This window comes from Hyperolius riggenbachi, chromosome 1 (assembly GCF_040937935.1).
Source record: "Hyperolius riggenbachi isolate aHypRig1 chromosome 1, aHypRig1.pri, whole genome shotgun sequence".
In the NCBI taxonomy this organism is placed as follows: Eukaryota; Metazoa; Chordata; class Amphibia; order Anura; family Hyperoliidae; genus Hyperolius; species Hyperolius riggenbachi.
This window is the reverse complement of record NC_090646.1, coordinates 464,277,770-464,295,879: the sequence shown is the minus strand read 5'-3', so window position 1 is coordinate 464,295,879 and position 18,110 is coordinate 464,277,770. Positions and strand designations below refer to the sequence as shown.

At 42.5% G+C, this 18,110-nt stretch overlaps 1 protein-coding gene across 2 annotated transcripts in view; it reads right to left on the bottom strand.

The window, feature by feature from the left end:
* The window catches only part of SSH1 (slingshot protein phosphatase 1), a 103,172-nt gene that overhangs the window by 58,803 nt on the left and 26,259 nt on the right, over positions 1–18,110 (bottom strand). The window contains exons 3-4 of one of the 2 annotated variants that reach the window (XM_068239583.1): positions 5,821–5,924; positions 3,391–3,455 (exon numbers count right to left, since the gene is read on the bottom strand). In XM_068239583.1, coding sequence (XP_068095684.1) covers positions 3,391–3,455; positions 5,821–5,924 — 169 coding nt within the window. Of the gene's footprint in view, positions 1–3,390; positions 3,456–5,802; positions 5,925–18,110 lie in introns of those variants that run through there. The other variant, XM_068239592.1, reaches the window with a different exon arrangement.

Genomic DNA, 18,110 nt, shown 5'->3' with positions numbered 1-18,110 from the left:
AATCCCCACACAATTCTGATTCCTTATATTTCCAATACATGTCTCAGTGTGGTATTATCACAATAAAAGTCTATACTGTAGATGCTAGTCAGTTTCTACATCATCACTTGATTAAGAATGTACCGGTATGTTTTCATCATCATTACAAAGATTCCATTTATCATGGCTTCTACAGCATATAGTGTGGTGACAGTGACTGCCTATCTGTTGGACTGTCACTAGACTGTAAGTAGGAATGTTTAATCATTTCCCTATTTTCAGAATATACGGTAAGATGCTCGGGAATAAAAGACGCACCTAGGTTTTGTGCTCCCTGCGCACAACATTTACCATATATTAGGTATATAAGGCATACCCACTTTTTCCCCCCAGTTTTGGGGAATCAAAAGAGAAACCTATATGCAGAAAAATACAGGATATCACAAGACCGTGACATTTGTACACATGCTAGATAATTCATACATGGGATGACTATTTGGGCCATCTCAGACAAGAATCTAACACATGTCTAGCTGCCCAATTAATTTTTTTTAGCAATCTGTTGTGGTAAATTACTAGATAACAAACAAGCGTATTGTGTCCCTTGCTGTCCTGAGCTTCCAAATGCTGCTGGTTTGCCCATTAACCCTCCTCTCCCTCCAAAGAGTAGCACACAGAACAGTCAATTGCCAGTTGTGAAGGGTGACCATAATCTGATGTGTGTAAGGCCCGGTTCACACTTGCGGTTGTCTGCCAAACGGACCGGATGACCTGGCCGGATCCGGATCGGAACCGTACGGTTCTGATCCGGATCCGATCCGGATCCGGTCAGGTTGCATCAGGTGTTCATCAGGATGCGATCCGGATCCGTTTGGCAAAAGTTAAGTACAAACCAAATAAAATGTTGAGGTCTGGGAGGTCAGCAGAAGGGGGACCTGTGGAATCAGGCCCTCTGCTGTTTAGCACTCACCTCCACCTCAGACATGCTGCCAACATCTCCAGCTCGTGTAAAGTCACTGCTGCTCCACTCCAAAATGCTTGCCCATGTGTCCCCATCCAAAATCGCCGCAACAATCCGCATAGGAAGTGGGGTAGAACATCCGGATTTTTAGCCAGTGTGTTGTGCGCTCTCCGGTTCTCATTGCTTTGTATTGGCCGGATGGTGCAGTCCGGCTCCGCCCCGGATACGGCTGCCGGAGGAGCCGGACCCAAAAATAGCGCATGTTGGAACGGACGCCGGAGTCCGGATCCGGCCCGGATCCGGTCCGGCAGAACGGACGCATAGGCTTTCATTGCCATGCCGTGCGTCCGTTCCGTCCGTTCTGCAAGCGGTCCGGCTCCGGCACGGCGATTCCGGACGGCCACTGCTAATGTGAACCGGGCCTAATAGGCATAAGTATTTCTCTACTGTTCTTTCATTAGATCAGGGTTGTAATTCTGTTGTAGCTGGTGTTGGGCAAGCAAACCACATTCTCAATAATGGTTCCCTAGTCACATTAAGATAACATCAAGCTAAACAGAAATAAGTCTGGTGAAGTTAAGACACTAAGTAATTCCAGTGTGGGAGTTTTAGTGGTGCTATACCTAAAGTGAAAGGCTTACATCCTTACAGAACCTCTACCCCAAAGTGCACAGTCAGAACTGCATAGTGCAAAGACACAGCAGCAATATCCACAAGAAAAGGTCACTCTACCAAGCTCAAGTGTTCAAACGTCACCCACCTTGTAGGCCTATGGATAGACCCTCGTGCCGGTGCCCACCTCCTGCAGGTACACCACTCCTGCACAAATGTAGTACAAATAACACAAATGGAGACGGCACACAAATGGCTTCAGCAAACAGCTGTATTGAGAAGCACACCTGAGGAAAGGCTCCGCCCGAAACATGTTGTGTGTGTGCCTCTACATGCTTCTCAATATCACTCTACTAAGGTCTGAAAAGAATAGGTTACAATTTTCACAGTTTAATTTATAGTAAAAGGGGGAAATGATGCGATAAACCAAGAAATATGATGGGTTATAAGAGTCAATGCTTGGGTACAAAAAGAGACTTAACGAAAGAGAGGGAAGCTTCAGGATCCTATTTAGGCTTCCCTCAGGGCTCTTTCACACTAGGGCTTTTTCACACTAGAGCCCTTTTCCTGCGGTTTAACGCAAAGTCCGTTAACCAAGGTAAAATGAAAGTCCACAGACTTTCATTTTACCTTTCACACCTGACGCTGCGTTCGGTGTGTTGCGGTTCAACGCACCCAGGAATAATGAACCGCCGCTTTCACGTGTAGTTCAATTAATAGCTACCGCCGCTGACTGCGTCGCACCGCAGCATCCCGAGGATACGCCACAGGCCATTCAATGCGTGCAGGAGAAAGACTCCTGCACGCGTTGTCTAATGTGAAAAAGCCCTCCGTGTTCTGCTGTCCTCCTTTGCTGAGCGTGGCTCCCTAGAAAATTGGCAACAATGCACTGTCAGCAATGTTATTAGGACTGTGCACCTCCCTGCCATCAGTGTAGCTGTGCAGTAGTCACGTGAGTAGACACATGCATGCGCAGTAAGCTGGAGCACAAGCGGCTGGGTGCTACTGCACATGTGTGGCCATGCTGATGGCAGAGGAGGTGCGTGACCACGACATGGAGTGGCGGCAGCACTCATGAGTGGGAGGACAGAGGACACTGAGGGAAGCCTCAAGATCCGGAGGCTTCTTAGACTCCGGCTTCAGATCCAACAGCAGCATGGTGGTGTAGTAAGTAGCACTAGTGGATAGCGGTGTTTTGATAAAACATTGGGATACATTTTTATGAAAATTGAATGGTGTATGGTAGATTGTCAATTTATTGCTTTATAGATCCAAGCAAATTTTTCAGAATTTTCAATCATTTTGTTCCATAATTCAGAAAATACAAATTAAACATGTGTGTTCTACATTGGTCAGATTTGTCAAATATTACAATAAATCAGAAAAATTGATCATAATTCTCCAAGACAAAATAAAGGTAGCCATAGATCAAGCGATTCTGATTCAATCCACAAAGTGATCGACTTTATTGGCCAATCGACTTCAGTATGGTTGATTGAAAGTCGATCAACTAGTGACCCACACAATACAAGTGATATCCTATGCAATTCACCTTCTCTAATCGGTCTGAACGATTTTGTCTCCATGTTCTGAATGCAAAAATCGATTCAGAATCGAAGTATACAGTAGCCGATTCTTGTGCGATTGACCGATATCTTGCATCCTACTCGATCGACTAAGCTGGTTAATTTATCATATCAGACACTTTTCATAGTTTGGGCATACACAATTCTCTCTCAATTCGATAAAATGATCTAATGAAAATGGTTGATCCTACAGCCAAATCGCTAGATGTAAGGCCACCTTCACACAGGGAAAGCGATCCCATACAGACTTACTAGTTTGATGCGATCTTCTGAGCGGAGAAGATTTATCATCACCTGGAGATGTTGAGGCAGATCTCCTGTAATACAAAAACAAAAAAACAGTTAAAGTGAGTCTGACGGGAAAATAAACTGATAAGGTTACCCAGTGTATCCATAGAGCTAATCCAAATTATGACCTCCATGGAGACTCAATTATATTTTGGTTTTGAAGATGTGTACACACACGCATAGACGCACACGCAGAGACACAAAACTGTCACCTGCAGCAATTGGCATAGTATCATTAGGGATGCAGCTGAGTTGTCTTGTACAGTTCAATGCAGAGAGGAAAAGAGGTGATGTTGCAATGCACATTGGTGCGGCTTCTAGCAGAAGGGGAACAATGCACTGGTTTGATCCTGAAGAATAAAAATGCTATAGTTGCCTCACATTTTATGCAATAGTTTTGTTCACCCCACTGAAATAAAGCTGAAAGTCTGCACATTAACTGCATCAGAGTTGTTTCATTGAAAATTCATTGTGGTAATGTACAGAACCAAAATTAGAAAAAAAAAAAAAGTTGTCTCTGTCCAAATATTTACGAACCTAACTGTATATCTTGGGCACCTTTTTTAGGCAATTTTTTTAAACTTTTTTACAACCCCCTTTAAGACCACTGTGGAACAAAACAAGACATACATGTGCACACCCGTAGAATTCAAGCAACTTATTTATGTATTAACCACTTAAGGACCAGGGCTGTATTGGCTGATCTGTGCTGCGTGGGCTCTCCAGCCCGCAGCACAGATCAGGATTGTGGCAGGGCGATCAGACTTCCCCCCCCCCCCCTTTTTCCCCACTAGGGGGATGTCCTGCTGGGGGGTCTGATCGCCGCAGCTCTGTGTGGCCGAGCGGGGGCCCTCCGCTCTGTGTGGCCCTCCGCAGCGATATTCCTCCCTCCCTCTCGCTATGGACGGCACAGGTCGGCGATCCGCCCTGTACCGCCTCTGATAGGCTTCAGAGGCCGGGGATCGCCAATCTTCTTTACGGCGCTGTTGAGACAGCAGCGCCATATGATGTAAACACAGGGGATTTCTTCCCCGCGTGTTTACATTTCGCCTGCGAGCCACGATCGGAGGCTCGCAGGCTGTTCACGGAGACACCCTCCGTGAACTGACATGGAACGGCCGCTCCATGGAAACAACCACTTCAACCTGCCGACGCCTATCGGCGTTAGGCGGTCGTTAAGTGGTTTAAAAGCACATATTCCATTAAGGGCTAGTTCACACCAAGAACGCTTTTCAAAGTGCCAGCGCTTTGAAAAGTGCTTGGCTACTGTGAGGGTGTTCCCACAGCAGTGTTGTGATTTTTAATTTAATCGCAAACGTGCTGCATGTAGAATTTTTTGGGAGCAATTCACAATTCATTCAAAAATCACTCTGAAAATTGCTGTCAAAAATCACTTCGCAAAATCGCTAAACGCTAGCAATACAGTTTGCGATTTTGGTGTGAACCAGGCCTCATAGAGGTAAAAAAATATGAATTTTGCTCAGATTCAAGTCTTTTACTTTCCCCAACTCAGTCCTCCAATGTGAGTGCCTGTACTCACCTGTACTGTTATACAGTACATTGAGGCTTCATCAGGGGAGCATAAAGTGCAGTAGTGCTAAGGTGCTATACAACTAATAAGATGCATTTGCTGCGGTGGTGATGGGCGTTTGATAGCATTCTATTTGTGAGGAGCAGAGGGAACCCATCCCCTATAAATACCTAGATCTTGGGCCAAATTAAGACATTCCATACTAGATTCCCCCTCCTTTTTTATCAAATAAAAATTATCATGTATATAGGCAATAGATTGATTCTTCCTTTTAGATAAATGAATAATAAAAGTTATTTTATTAATGATTATCCACTGATGTTAGCATAGAATGTGTGTTTCTTGCATTCATGTGGGGGTTTGGACCATCTATTGTGAAATCTGGAAGTCAAAGCTTCTATTAAGAGGAGGGGTAATACCCTGGGGTGCAAAGCAAATAAGAATCTATCAAATTTCTTGAAAGCATATTTTGTCTCATCTGACAGTTCACTTTAAAGAGGCAGGAAATATGTTCTTCAGCTGACAAGAGAAATATATATGTAAAAAAAAAAAAAAAAGTTGGCAGGTGTGCACAGAACATAGAAATCAGTCTTAATGTACCAGCCATACAGGCTGTAATAGGAGAGCAGGCATCTTCACTGAATGACAGCCCTACATGTTAAAGTTCACACAAATACTACGTCATCTTCCCCTGAGGTCAGCTGGAAGTTACAGAGACCTTGCAGTAGGCTACATTCTCAAGCATTTGTCACATTTTGAGGCTGGCTTGTGATCTGCCCCAAGGAATCAAACATAATTAGCTGCAAAGCCAATAACTATCCTGTATCCCTCAGAAAGCTGCTGACCTTACGGCCACCCCGTACCGGCATTCTTGTGCAAGTGCAGAAGGCTCCTTTGTCCATGGTAGCTGTTCCCCTGCTGCAGGAAGAGCGCAGCTCCCTTCACCATGAAAAAACTGTCGCTCAAGCTGAAATGAAGAATACAGGAAGATGTAAGATACAGTCTGACTAATCAACAGTTGAATATCACAGTAATCCAAGAGGATACAAAAAAAAAAAAGCAACAAAAGTAAGAAGACTGTAGCAGTGTTGTAACTACGTGACTACATAAAAGATTGAAAACCTAAAAAATATTTCTTAAAGGGAAACGTATGATATAATGAATTGTATGTGTAGTATAGAACATTAGTAGCAGAAAACAGTCTCATGTTTTCAGTACGGGAAGAGTTAAGAAACTTCAGGTATCTATGGAAAAGAGCTTCTCTGATCTTTTTCGACCCAACTTGGATCAGATACAGTCCTTTTTTTCTGAAGCACTTAAAGGTTATATCCGAGGAGTAAAAAATAAAAAAATTACTTACCTGAGGCTTCCTCCAGCCCCAGTCAGCCATCCTGTGCCCTCGCCGCACCTCCGCCGGTGGCCCGGGGTCCCCTCAGATGCAAGATATCGACCTCAGCAGGTCGGCATCTACTGCATCTGCGTGAGAGCCACTTGTGGTGGTCCTGACGTCATCTCCAGTCTCCTGTGCAGTAGATGTTGACCTGCTGAGGTCAGCATTTTGCACCGGAGGAGACCCCGGCCACCAGTGGGAAGCGGAGGTGCAGCGAAGGCACGGGACAGCTGAGGGGGCTGGAGGAAGCCCCGGTAAGTAGATTTTTTTTTAACTCCTCGGACATTCCCTTTAAACAAAGAAACAGTGAAACAGCTTCAGACAAGGTTTTCCTGAAGCGGAGTTCAAAGGGTCTTTAGCTTTGCTCTGTTTCATAGTTTAAAATTCGGAGTGTAGTTTGTAAACTGCAAATATGACACAATGATGCAGTGTTATTGTAAAAAAAAAAAAAAAACTAACTGAAAATAAAAATATGAGATTCTTTTTTTTTGCTACGAATGTTCTATTAATTATCTGTACCACACATAAAATCATTATATCATACTTTTTTTGCTTTAGTGTCAGAGTAAAGAGTATCACCCTTTTTATGCTCAGCAGCAAGAAAGACAAATACAGAATACTAAAGTAAGCAAGTAACATCTGCATGAAATAAAGTCAGAACATAAATGGAAGACTGACGGTAAAAGCTACTTAAACACTACAATTTTTATGACAGTCCTATCATTTAAATTATAACATATTATTGTATAATTGATCTCCACAGCAGCTAAGAACAATGAGGGAAGTCGGGGATAGAAGAAGGCAGACAGAAAAGTAAGACCTACACTGAATGGAGACTGCTGTCCATGAGTCCGGCATTGCTGCTCTCAGAGGCACAGCAGCGTGGCACAGTCACATGCATCTCTGCTGCACCTGTGACACCAGCCATGGCTTGTCTCAGACCTCTCCTATCCTGCAGGCTGCACTTCACCACTGTCAGACATCCAGAACAGAATGTAGAAAGATTCTGCCATTGGAAGTTTCACAACAGCCTTGGATTTCAGAAAGGAAGGACTTTGTTCAGCACCCTCTTGCAAACATCCATCCTTCGTAATAGGAGAGATGACTTCATGTTTGTGTAACTCATTTAGATGGAGGCATTATTAGGTCACTGGAGGGACGGTAATATTCATCAGTATCATATGGCAGGAAGAATAAGCTGCTAGTAAGCAGTACAAAGAGCTGTGTCATGACAGGTCACTTCTATAGCCTTTACTATAGCCAAAGAGACATGAAACATGTGCAGAAATATTAGATTTGTTCCTTTATATATTGGCAGAACACTATGAAAAAAAGCTTAATTTATATATACAGTCCACAAAGGTCTACAGAGGAGACAGAAGAGATTGAAGCTGTAAAGCACAATATAATTCGATTCTGTTGTAATCACAGTGCAGCAACTGCAGCTAATCACTTTTGTTACTGCAGTACAGGGTGATAAATAGTTGCAGATATTCCCAGAAGAAGCAATTGGGGTCACCAAGTTGCATTTTCAAATAGTGCTCAATCCACTTTCATAAACATTTGGTTCCAAGCAGCTGGGTCATATACATTTCTTATTTTCTGTGATTCTCTTTTAAGTGGGTCAGCTCCTTATGACTGGCGTACAGCTGATGTTTTCCCAATATTCAAGAAAGGTAAAAAAAAATCAGAGCCAGGAAACTATAGACCTGTAAACCTAACATCAGTTATGTGTAAATTATTTGAAGGTATCCTAAGGTATGCTATATAAATTGATGTACTATAGAATAATGTTATTTCAGTTAGACAGCATGGATTTACTAAAGACAGGTCTCCTGTCTCACCAACATGCTCAGCTTTTATGAAGTGGTGAATGAAAATTTAGATCTCGGGAAGCTATAGATGTAGTGTACTTGCACTTTGCAAAGGCTTTTGACACTTCCCCACAATAACCTGGTGCAGAAGCTGAGGATACAGGGACAAGTAGAAAATGTGTGTATGTGAATAGAGAACTGGTTAAGGGATAAAAATCAAAGAGTGGTGGTAAACAGATCATACTCAAAAAGGGAAACTGTTAGCAGTGCAGTACCGCAGTGATCAGTACATGGTCCAATTCTTTTCAATTTATTTATTAATGATCTAGTTGATGGAATACAGGGTAATATAGCCATCTTTGCAGATGATACAAAATTATTCTGAAATTATCAACACTAAGACAGATAGTGACATAGCAACAGGATCTTGACAAAATGGTCATATGGGCAGGCACGTGGCAGATGAAATTTAATGTTGATAAATTAAAAGTCATGCACCTTGGACGAACCAATGGTAGATCATCGTATAAAATAAATGGCATACAGTTGGGAACATCAGACTTGGACAAGGACTTAGGAATACTGGTTGATAACAAGTTAGGCAATCATATACAATACCAAGCAGCGGTAGCTAAAGCAAATAAAGTTCTGGGATGCATAAAAAGGGAAATAATATCTTATACAATAACATTTCTATAGCGCTTTTCTCCCATAGGACTCAAAGCGCTTAGACTCTCTCAGATTCAGTAATTGGTAGTAGGATGAAGTATTCACACAACAAAAGTTATATTTCTGCAAATGCCAAACTGAACAGGTGGGTTTTCAGTCTGGATTTAAACACGTCCAGGGATGGAGCTGTCCTGATCTGTTGAGGTAAGGAGTTCCAAAATGTAGGGGCAGCATGACAGAAGGCTCTGGGACCAAAAGTTTCCAAGTGGACTCTGGGTATGACTAGATTATTAGAACGTGTGGATCTGAGAATGCGGGGATTGCTACGCAGCTGCAACATTTCTTTCATGTATCCAGGGCCCAGATTATTCAGGGATTTAAATGTCAGTAGGCCGATCTTGAATAGGACCCTCCATTCTATAGGTAGCCAGTGAAGGGAGTGCAGGACTGGCGTTATGTGGCAGTGACGGGGTTTGTTGGTTGGTTGGTTAGCAGTCTGGCAGCAGTATTCTGTATCAGCTGTTGGCGGTATAAGACTTTTTTTGGAAGGCCAGTGTAGAGAACATTGCAGTAGTCCAGTCGGGAGGTAATGAAGGCATGAACTAAAGTTGGTAGATCTGCTGGGGGGATGAGGTGCTTGATTTTTGCAATGTTCTTCAGGTGAAAATAGGATGATTTCACCACAGCAGAGATGTGAGTTCTGAAGTTTAAATCCCCATCAATTAGAACTCCCAGGCTACGCACATGATCAGAGCTGCATAGATCCGTGCCTCCTATTCCCAGTGGTGAAGACTGCAAGTTAAGTTGTTTTGTTGTCATGCGCTGCCCTCCGATCAGAAGGACCTCAGTTTTGTTAGCAGGCGTTTATAGTTAGAGTTGGGTCTGTCACACCAGGCTTGAAAGAAAGATATAGTTGGGTGTCGTCCGCATAGCAGTGGTATGTCAGGCCATGTTTTTGGATTAGTTTTCCAAGCGGTAACATGTAAATCGTGAAAAGCAGGGGAGAGAGGATTGAGCCCTGAGGCACCCCATACTTAAGTGGTATAGGAGTGGACAGGAAGGGCCCCATAGGACACTTTTTGGGCTCTGCCACTCAAGGAGGATTGGAACCACTGAAGAACTATGCCATCAATGCCGCAGTATTCCTGTAGCCTTGAGATGCTAGTATACTACTCCCTCTGTATAAATCACTTGTGAGGCCACATCTGGACTGTGGAATACAGTTTTTGGCACAGCACTATATAGAAAGGACATTGCCCACCAGGAATGGGTAGAAAGATGGGCAACTAAATTAATCAGAGGGATGGAAGATCTCACTTACCAAGAAAGGTTGGACAAACTGGACTTATTTAACTTAGAAAAAAGGCGACTGAGAGGTGACCTGCTTAACATGTATAAATACATCAGAGGGCAATACAAAAGCTTGGCAGATATTAGTTAATACCCGGAAGAGTTGATCAAGGGATTTAGCTGACTGTCATCTGGATTCAGGTAAGAATTTTTCCTTTTAAAGAGACACTGTAACATCAAAAATATCCCCTGGGGGGTACTCGCCTCGGGTGGGGGAAGCCTCAGGATCCTAATGAGGCTTCCCACGCCGTCCTCTGTCCCACGGGGGTCTCGCTGCAGCCCTCCGAACAGTCAGCGACAGACCCGACTGTCAATTCAATATTTACATTTGCTGGCTCCAGCGGGGGCGCTGTGGCTGCTTTTGCCTCCGAAGTAGACGGAAATGCAACTATGTAAATCCCACTATGTACACAACACTTTTCAGAAGCAAATACAACAACCAAAAACAATCTACTCCTGCCTGCTTACTTTTCAGGAAGCAGGATGAGCTTTTCCAGCGAAAAGAAGATGAGCATTGAGCTTTGATTAGACCTGATAAAGCTTTTGCACGAAGATGCAGAAACATTAGTTCAAGTATATTATGTACACAGTGTACAGACTGCTGAGGTACCCATACATACACACTAATATCCCTTTCGGATCAGAGACAGATCAAATCCTTCCAGACTCAACACATCAATTCTCAATAGACTTCAGCAGGAAATCTACTGAGAAACAATCAAACTACAGGATTGCACTGTTTGATGCAGTGCTGGGCTATGGCTTATCAATCAGCTACTGTTCCTGCCTGCCCTTGATCAATGATCATTTTCCATCCTGTCCGATCGATACTAAACTCAAAAGGACTTCCGATCCACTAGACATGTTGTCCAGTAGATTCCCAGCTGATTTTATCAGAGTTATCGAATCTGTATGGAATCGATCAGGAAATCAATGTGTGCATGACCAGCTTTAGGCTATCTTTTATGATAGAGACGTGTGTGTGTGTGTGTGTGTGTGTGTGTGTGTGTGTGTGTGTGTGTGTGTGTGTACCTACTGGGGTTATATGCCAGTATTTTTAAATGGGGTGAACACAGTAATGCAGGTATATTGCATTCGTTATCACAGCCTCATTTTACAGCATTTTCAAGTACACATTTTAGGAAGGAGCACACTAACAATTTAACCGCTTTGGGGGGCGGTCATAGTTAAAACTATGCTGCACTTGACACTGCTTAAAAAGAAACTCTGACTAAGAATTGAACTTTATCTCAATCAGTAGCTGATACCCCCTTTTACATGAGAAATATATTCCTTTTCACAAACAGACCATCAGGGGGCGCTGTATGACTGATATTGTGGTGAAACCCCTCCCACAAGAAACTGAGGACCATGGTACTCCTGGCAGTTTCCTGTCTGTGAACCTTGTTGCATTGTGGAAAATAGCTGTTTACAGCTGTTTCCAACTGCCAAAAAAGCATGCAGCAGCTACATCACCTGCCAACAGTAAAAATGTCACCATGTAATAAATGTCAGAATGTAAATCAAGGATTTAAAAGATTTTACAATGGGCAAACACTGACTAAATCATTTATACATAATTATTGTAAAAATTAAGCACTTTTTTTATTACACTATTTTCACTGGAGTTCCTCTTTAAGCCTGATGCAGCGTAGTTTAAACTACATCAGCTCCCATGCACGGGACATGATATAGCGTCCCTGCTGCCACAGAGTGATCACAAAGCAAAAAAGGAAAAAAAAATTATCTGGTCCTTAAAGGATACCTTAAACAATATCAACAGCAGCATTTATACTTACCTGGTGCTTCCTCCAGTACCCTGTGGACCATGGGCTCCACTGCTGTCCTCCCGAGCGGCTCCAATCCTCCGCTGGCTGGCCAGGTCTCTTTCTTCAGTCGTCCCAGTCACATTGTACTGTGCATATGCAGTACGGTCACTCACGCGCCCCCATCGGGCTCCTGCCGCTGGGAGGGTTCTGTGCCTGCGCAGTACTGCTCCACTGTCCACAGGGGGCTGGAGGAAGCCCAGTAAGTATAAATGCTGAAATCAATTTTGTCTCTGGTACACTTTAAGCAACCAGAAATGAGTTGAACTTGCAGTAGGTCTTGCAAGAACCCATTATGTTCAATGGGAAGCTAACAGGATGTACCATATGGCGTAAGTGCTCACAAACACAAAACGGAAAAAAAAACATCGGGTTCTAGACTTTGAAATGGATACATCTGGCTAATTGCTATTATTAGCAAGCTTTAAATGCTGACAACGCAGTACACAAGACCACTCCATCTACAAACAGCTTTCTCAAGAGACAAGGGACACAGGAGACAGGTGAGAGCAGCATGACTGACAAACCTTGCAGTGCAGGATTTCAGGTCCACTTTCCAGACAGGAACTGCATAGAGTGCCATATGTGCTCCTTGCATTTGCATGGAGATACTGAAAACATCCTGAAAACATACTGCATAACTTTCCCACAAAACCAGACCCACAATATGAGCCTAGCTTACTGTGGGGAATAGGGACTGATCTACAGCTTATAGAAAGTACTGCACAATATGCTGATGAAAATGCAAGTTTACAAAATGAGCAATTTACAGAGGTTATTAGTTCCTATTAATTCCACGCACCGTTGTCCATTATGGAATTTGTCTGGTTGTTTTCTATAGTGAACAGGCGCTAAGGACACAGTTTTGTACCATCAAGCTATATTGAACTGCATCTTTTACATAAACACTATTCAGGATTCCATTCATTAATACTAAGATATGCTCATTTACTAAACCATTTAAAAGGAGTATAAATTATATGAAAACTTACAGAATCCCTGTAGTAGTACAAGTGCCCTCCTGAAATCGCAGCCTTGGGAACAGTACAGTCCTCTTGGGGTCTGCTAACAAGAGAGTGCACTGCCTCTAGGCACAGAAGCAGCTGACCTTTCCCTGCCTACAGTCCTCTCACTAACACATTGCCAGTGAAGAAGATGGAGGCGTGCAGAAGAAGGGACCACACAACATCATATTCTTCTGCAAGGCTTTGGGCTAAGTAAAATAATAATATTCAGCAAAATACAGACACAAACTAGCATCTAGGAAATATGCATTTTAGATTTTAAATACATGTATTTATTATTGTTGAAGAATACATAGTGATCTTATTTGGTTTGAAAACAGCCTTAAAAAGGAACTCCACTGAAAATAATGTAATAAAAAAGTGCTTCATTTTTACAATAATTATGTATACCGTAAATGATTTAGTCAGTGTTTGCCCATTGTAAAAGCGTTTAAATCCCAGATTTACATTCTGACATTTATCACATGGTGACATCTTTACTGCTGGCAGGTGATGTAGCTGCTGCTTGCTATTTTGGCAGTTGTAAACAGCCACTTCCCACAATGCAACAAGGTTCACAGACAGGAAACTGCCAGGACCATGGTCCTCAGAGTTTGTTGTGGGAGGGGTTTCACCACAATATCAGCCATACAGAGCCCCCTGATGATCCATTTGTGAAAAGGAATAGATTTCTCATGTAAAAGGGGTATCAGCTACTGATTGGGATGAAGTTCAATTCTTGGTCACGGTTTCTCTATAAGGTGGACACTAATGGTCCAATTTCTAGCGAAACATCATTCGAGCGATTAGAAATTCTGATCGGATTGGTTGTAAATAATCTGTTGATGGGCACAAACAATTACAAACGATTATAAAAACGTCCGATGGGATCGTCGAACCAAAATTTGGATTTTTTTGTTGGTTGTGAGAGATAGGAAGCAAATATTGGTTCGTTGATGGTGTAGTGAAAGATTTTACTCCTGATCATAACATCTGATCGCTCAAACAATTTTTCGCTAGAAATTGGACCGTTAGTGGCTACCTTTAGGACACACAGTATATTGGACACATTGTTACAGAGTATCCCAGGCATCTACAGCTTTAGCATGCACACTACATAAGACACACTGTTACAGAGTATCCCTTCTACAGCCTTAGGATACACACTACATATGACACATTGTTATGGAGTATGCCCTCTACAGCCTTAGGATACACACTACATATGACACATTGTCCCCTGGTGGTGCTTAAAGCGGATCCGAGATGAAAAACTAACTATAACAAGTAACTTGTCTATATATCTTAGCTAAAGTTTAGATAGTTTACACAGCAAATCTAGCTGCAAACAGCTTTAATAGAATAAGAATATTTCTTCCTGGGATACAATGACAGCAGACATGTTGTTTGTAAACATTACACAGAGGCAGGCTTATCTGCATCTTGAGCAAAGAAAACTAATCCCCCCTCCTCCTCCCTCCTCCCCTCTGCCTCTGAAATCTCTGGCTAGTAATACCTCCCCCTCCTCCTGCCCAGACTGAGCACCCATGAGCCCTTGCTACTGTCTGAAAGTGCCTTGGCTCTCTGAAAACCTGTGGGAGTGTTTTATTTAGTTTATAAGGAATTAGAGCATTAAAACAAAAACAAAAAAGTATTTGGCTTGAGGAATGCCCTATAAACAATAGGAAAGGAACACAATTATGCAATGAGTAAAAGTTCGTCTCGGATCCACTTTAACCCTAACTACCGCTCCTGGTGGTGCCTACCGTAACTCTAACCAGCCCCATGGTGGTGCCTAACTCTAACCAGCCCCATGGTGGTGCCTAACCCTAACCACTTCCCCCGGTGGTGCCTAACATTAACCACCCCCCTGGTGGTGCCTAACTCTAAAGACCTCCCTGGGGGTGCCTAACCCTAAGCACTCACCTGGTGGTTCCTTACCCTAACCACCCACCCGTACAAACACCATTACACACACAGAAATGAGAACATATTTGATAATGTAAAATCTGTACATACAAACAATATGACAAAAACTATAATGTAGCAAGTTTCTAAAACAATAACATATTTCAAAAACTTAAATGTTCTAATGTTAAAGATGTTAACGATATTAATCGGGCATCGGTAAATGCATTAGTCTATGGCGGCGCCCTTTTCGTCCACTAGCCGCCGCCATTACATATGACACATTGTTACAGAGTGTCCCATCTAAGTACAGCTCTCCTGCTACAGTGCAGATTATCCTCGGCAAGCACAAGTGTGTCTAGCAAGTCTAGCAAGTATAGCTGGGTGATGAAGTGCTTTACAACCCCTATCCCTCCACCTTCCCTTCAGTTTGTCTCTAGTATTATAACAAGTGCTTCAGTCCAGTGTCTGTCCTCTTCATAATTTCATCCCTAGAACCAGATCTACAACACAATTTTTGGGCAATGTTTTTGAGGCAAATAATCGTTTTGATGATATCACTCAACATTGCTAAATTAAAATTAATTAATCAAAATTCATTGACAGGTGGCCACACACAGCGATCGTTCATATTGAACAACCATCATGACGGATCACAACTGCAACATTCACTAGTTACGTTACGCTTATGTGACTGGTAAATATGCATCAGGGAATGATTGTCGTTGGTGCGGTATACCCAATGCATCTTCACATGGGTATTTAGCTTAAAGGAGAACTTTAGAAAGAGGTATATAGAGGCTGCCATATTGATTTCCTTTTAGGCAATACCAGTTACCTGGCAGCCCTGCTCAGCTATCTGCCTGCAGAATCACACCAGAAACAAGCATGCAGCTAAAAATGTCAGAAACACCCGATATGCTGCATGCTTGTTCAGGGGCTATGGCTAAAAGGATTAGAGGCAGAGGATAAGCAGGACAGCCAGGTAACTGGTATTGCTTAAAAGGAAATAAATATGGCAGCCTCCATATACCTCTTACTACAGTTCTCCTTTAAAGGGGGAGGGTTTTGACCTAGCCAAGTACATAGAATACAGCTCAGTTGCTTATACTGCCATCAGAGTTCCAGTTTCTTGTTGTAAGCATTGCATTTTCAGTGCAGAGGGATGATTTGTTTGCAAGTAAACTAGCCACACCCCCTCAGCACCCGTTTTTCACTAACCACCAAGCAGGATGACCCTTGCTTGTGTATTGACCTCCATGGCAGATTCCAGTAACAGAATACCAGTAACAGGCCCCAGCAAGTAAGCCCAGGCATTACTACCTTTTCTTTCATTCTGGTGCTGCAGCTCATAGCTTTGCTGCTATCTGTCCTGTGCTCCTCCTCATTTTACCCAAATCCAGTCACTGAGGAAGTACACTTGCATGTTTCCAGTGATTGATTACTTGGCAAAGGATGAGGGACAAAGGAACAGACCAAGCAGGATGGGGAGTATGTACTGCTCAGGGAGTGCAGCAGCAGTACAGTGCATAGCCTCCAATCGCTGAGCCCTCTCCCATTTAGTTGTGGAAGCGATTGCTGTACAAACGTGGAAGTGATATCCAAAACAATCAGAAACAATGGTTTCATGCGACATACATTGCAATGTATAGGCCTTTAGACACACAAAGAACTATATTTGGCTACAATACACATCTGCGGTGACAAGTTGCTACAACTGTATCATAATTGCTAGCAGATGCATTTGATAATAAGATTAGTAGCAAATGATACTCAATTGCAAGTCTCGTATTATGACACAACCTTCACAAGTGCCAAGATCAGTGCAATTACTAATCATGAAGCTGGTCCAGATGTTGTCTAATAGAGGCCATACATGGGTCAATATTTACAGCAGATTCTATCAGTCTGCATAGTATTGATGGGAGGGCGGTAAGACTGATTCTCAATTATATTTCCGCTGAGATAAGACTGAGTACCAAGTACAGCAAGTACATTTGTCACTACTATCAGATAGACTTATGATAGAGGAGTGATTCATTGCCTGCCGAACTGGGTCATTATTCAATCATGTATGGCTAAATATATACTGTGGGCCTCCTTACAGAGGGAGAGACTGCAGTGATTAGTCATCTGAATCTGTTGAATGGCGACATTAAATAAGAAGGCTCTCACCTTGCTGCCTTTACTAGAGTACATTGGAAGCAAGCTGGTGAGGATGCTGGCAGAAGTGTCGGCCTGCTGTGTCAGGAGCTGTCTGAATAATAGGGCTGGCTGGACAGCATTATAGAAATCTTGGAGAGGTAGCCTAGTTTACATACAGTAAACCGTTTTTTAACCCGGTGCTCGGTTGCTTTCTGGGAGTTTTACCTATTCACTTTCATACTATTTTGAAGAGGTGTGACTCAAAGTCCACAGCTATTTTCAGCAATAGAAAAAAAAATCTGAAGCATACAACACATCTAAAACAGTGCGATTACCACAATCCATCTATTTTTATGTTCTCAGACGTCACTAACAAGATACGTTTATATTAATGGAAATAATAAGGCTGCCTAGACTTCAGCAAGCGTACTTTGAAATATAAATGGAACACTGTATAGCTCAGGTTGACCCTTGTTCTCCTACTCCCCCCAGCTCCCACGTTTGCATCGATTTCTTTCAGGTAACCCCACATCCTAAAATATACAGATAGGTTAAATGGTTCCACCCAAAAAATTTGGCCTAAGACTTCAATAGGAACAGAAAACAATGACAAACTATATAGAAGGAATTAGATTGTAAACTCTTCTGAGGGACACTTAGTGACATGACTATATTGATGACGTACTGCAAAAGAGGTCAGCACTATATACAGTATATACACAATGATAATAAATCATTTTTATTACATTAAACGTCCTGCATGAAAGAAGATGGAAAATTGTTGAGGTTGAGTTCAGATTACAAGGAGCAGACAGCTCTCTTTTTAAGAGTACCTGCAGCCCCTCAATAATAGTTTTAATAACAGTGTAAAAAGGCTAGGCCTTCACACAGACCTTATTATCATTTCTTGTTGAGGTAACCTAATTCACCAGGACAGAGGAGACTCTTGAAAAACTAATTAATTCCCCATCTGGCCACAGAAGTGTACTGTAGTTACTGTGTATATAAAAAGGGCACCATTACCTATAACTCAGCGGTTCATTTAAG